This window comes from Montipora foliosa, chromosome 7, assembly GCF_036669935.1.
Source record: "Montipora foliosa isolate CH-2021 chromosome 7, ASM3666993v2, whole genome shotgun sequence".
Classification (NCBI taxonomy): Eukaryota; Metazoa; Cnidaria; class Anthozoa; order Scleractinia; family Acroporidae; genus Montipora; species Montipora foliosa.
The window spans coordinates 17,120,822-17,124,590 of record NC_090875.1 but is presented as its reverse complement, the minus strand read 5'-3'; the positions used below and the strand labels follow the sequence as shown (position 1 = coordinate 17,124,590).

The window sequence follows — 3,769 nt, the reverse complement described above, 5'->3', positions numbered from 1 at the left end:
TGAGGTTTAACAAAAGAACAAATAACAGAAACAATGGCCCTTTTGTTTTAGGCCTAGGGTAACAGAAACAATGGCCCTTTTGTTTTAGGCCTAGGGTCCATTGTTTCTGTTATTTGTTCTTTGGTTAAACCTCAAGGGTGGTCTCCAATCAGGTGAGACCTTGTAAGAGCTGCGAGGTGACCCGCCTTATTCCCACAAGAGCCTACTCTATGATATGGTAGATTATGACTGATTTTCTCTGATGAGGACGCTGATACCTGTATACTTGATAACCATGAAAAATAAGTTTGAACAAGATCTGTGCAGTTTAATTAAAGTGAAATCTATCCCAGTGGTCACCTGAAATTTCAAAGCCATTTTCTAAAATGAGAACCTGTTTAACTTTTAAGGCTAACCTGGTTCTAATGTAAGGGGGATCTGAAATAAAATTTTTAACCTAAATAACAGGTGTTCTAATAATTATGCGGGTGTTTACTGTATTAGTGTCATCAGCAAATAATATCAACTCAAAGACCTTTAACACATATTACATACATCATTAACCTAAACCAAGAATAACAGGGGCCTAAAATAGAGCCCTGAGAAACTCCACAACTAATATCTAGAGATGAAGAACTGTGACCATTATATTGCACAAATTGTTTTCGACAAGAAAGTTAACTTTGAACCATTGTAAAGCAACACGTACTCCATAATGTTCAATTCGTCCAGCAAAATTTCATGAATTACTGTGTCAAAGGCTTTAGATAGATAAGGCAAAGGTACCCGTCTTGTTGTCAAGTGCAATGATTGACATTTTGTCATTCAATTGAATTAAAGCATGTGCAGTAGAATGATTTTTTTCTGAATCCATATTTCTTATTTTTAATAAGTTCGTTAAGTGACTTCTCATTTGATTTCCCATTTTTTATTGCAGTAAAGGCGCTTAGCAACACGAAGAGAGTATTGCCTGCATAAATTCTCTGTTTATACTCCGGGATCACTGATCAAACGCGTCCACAAAATTTACTGTTACAGCTTTATTTACCCAAAAGAGAGATAATACGCCAAAGGAATTGTCAGATAGAGGTTTCTGGTAAAGGTAGCGTCATCGTAGGTGGTTGAGTGAGAATGACTCTGACAACATTCAACGCTAGCGTATTCTGCTCGAAAGAATTAACCAAAGGCTTACATAAGCAACTGATATGTATTTCAATGGTAAACATTGTTTTTGCCTTTACTTCAATTGCAGCAAACACTCTTATCCTACTAGCGCTTCCCAAGGTAACCTTGATTCATCCACCTTCCAAAATCTTGCTTCGAAATTTGGTAGTAAGCGATCTCGCCGTTGGCGTCGTAGAAGTAACTATCGTTATTTACTGGATCTCCATGGTGCAAGAATGGTGGCAGGTTTGTCGCGATTTCTTTTTTGCGCATCTGATAGCGAGCACTATTTTGGTTCCAGCATCATTGTGGACAATAACTGCCATAAGCGTGGACAGACTTCTGGCGTTGTTATTAGGACTTAGATACAGACAAGTTGTGACCGTAAAGCGAGTGTACATGTTTCTAATAGCCTTCTGGGTCTCTTTTGGCATCGCAGTTCTCGCTATTGGATTTAGCAGCAACATCGCATGGAGAATTTTCATGGCTACCATTATATTACTTTGTGTAATAATATCCATCTACTGTTATAGCAGGATTTTTTTCAGGCTTCGTCATCATCAATCTCAAGCACAAGCACAAACTCAGGAACAAGCAAATGAAAGAGTTTCATTGAATATGACACGATACAAAAAGACATTGTCGACTACAATGTGGCTGCAATTGGCATTAGTAATTTGCTTTTTCCCGTATGGAGCTCTCTCGTCGTTCGCGTTTCGAGAAATTGACAAAAAACGGTCGTCAGGTTTTTTTCTTGCATTGTATGTCACTGTAACTTTAATGTTTTTCAACTCAACTTTAAATCCAATTTTGTACTGTTGGAAGATGAACGAAGTGAGACAAGCAGTGAAAGAAACATTGAGACAACTATTTTGTTCTCCAGACCAATAGACGCAAAGAGTTAATTAATATTGTTTAATTTTCGCACTTTGCCGATATTTCGCTTGTGGCCTTCTCGTTGGCTCACCTAAGTTCAATTATCAACTCATATACCGCATGGAAGAACCCTCTAAGTGTTCAAGAGCTAAGAACAATTGTCGCGAGAGACGAAACTTTCCAAGAACCCCCGCACAGTTCACAATGTACAGAATGTATGAAGTTTTCGTCAAAATAAACTCCACTGGCCCTAGTTGAATTTGATCACATTGGTCATTTCCGACTCATTTTGAGAAGTCATTTTTGAGGTGTCATATTTGCTGACATTTCTTTAATAAGGTTTTTCCATAAGTGTTTTGTTCGTTAGCCAAGTGAGTTAGATATCTAATTCACTCTTGATAGGAATATTCTCATTGTCATGTTTCCCGTAGCATTTTGCGCACACTATATATCAAACTCTGCACTTTGTAACTCAAACTGAAGATGACAGAAGATTCTGTTGAAACATGTATTTTTTAAAAAACGTATTATTTCTTAAAATTCCCTGTGTTGTAATTGTGTTTACTTTGAAAAGGGATTTTCATCAACATTAGGCGGAAATTAGTTGAATATGAGGCAGGTGGATAATAATAATAATAATAATAATAATAATAATAATAATAATAAGCGCATTGAAATAAAAAACTGTTCATTGACAATAAGCTAAGACAAAAAGTTGTGATGTTAGCTTTGATTTTAACATAGATTCATTGTCATTGGATTTAATATCAAAACTGAGAAGTGAGACAAGCAGTGGAAGACACATTTACACAACTCATTGCTTCTCCAAACCATGCAGTCGATGCGAATATCTATTTAATGAATGTCAAATTATTTATCTTTTGATACTGTGTTCCTAGCGTTCTAATTGGCTTATCCCTGTGGTAACCTTAAGTGTTGCCAAGCTGAAACAACATTTTGACGAGAATTGAAATTTCCTAGTACCTTAAAGTTCAGAATACATAAAAATTGTATTTGAAAATATTCCATTTGGTTAAATGTGAGATTGGTGGCCTGCTGAGCCACCTTGCCCTCATGGGAAAATTTTAATTATTGCGGGAAGCTGCAGCATCTACAAAGATACGAATTATTATTTCTTGATTGACAGATTATCTTTTGTAATATTTCAAGCTTCATTTTACATACGGGACTATGCAGGCTATTGATACATTGACTGACGAAATTAAAGTCTGGAAGTGCCTTGACAAGACAGGAAACACCTGATAGAAGTCAAATGAATTGAATTCGTTTGTGGCAATGCGCGTTTACGAATATATATCCGCGTTGCAGATATCAACGCCCCTCTGAGTGAACATGGTTTGTAATGATCTGTTCTCGGTATTTGTCTCTACTTTGTGTTGTTTGGCAAAATACTATTTTATAAATTATTGCAGCAAAAAATTAAGTTTACAATGAGTGTTTTGGAATCTCTAGCATGCATGAATAATCCCTCCTTTACTCGAATTATTGTGACAAGGCAATGATTTCTGCTACAAAATTAAGTAGGCAGACTTCACTTCATTAGTCCAAGTCTTAAAGAAAAACCTAGAGTGCGAGCAGTCTCTCTTTTGCTTCGTTGAAACGAACTTTCAATGGCTGAAACTGCGGGTCGTAAATACCACGGGCGTTGGGTAGAGTAACCAACGCCCGCACTATTTGAGACCACATCGGCTCAACGCACGCGTTCGTTTCGACGATTCTAGAGAAAAAG

The 3,769-nt window shown here is 36.9% G+C and overlaps 1 protein-coding gene across 1 annotated transcript; it reads left to right on the top strand.

Moving 5' to 3' along the window:
• Positions 1–935: 935 nt before the first annotated feature.
• LOC138009977 (melanocyte-stimulating hormone receptor-like) lies at positions 936–2,438 on the top strand. The gene has a single exon (XM_068856954.1). The coding sequence runs from the start codon at positions 1,111–1,113 to the stop codon at positions 2,032–2,034; it is 924 nt and encodes a 307-aa protein (XP_068713055.1). The 5' UTR covers positions 936–1,110; the 3' UTR covers positions 2,035–2,438.
• Positions 2,439–3,769: the final 1,331 nt, after the last annotated feature.

Coding starts and splice junctions, on each gene's coding strand:
- LOC138009977 (XM_068856954.1), top strand. CDS start 1,111: ATGACTCTGACAACATTCAACGCTAGCGTATTCTGCTCGAAAGAATTA.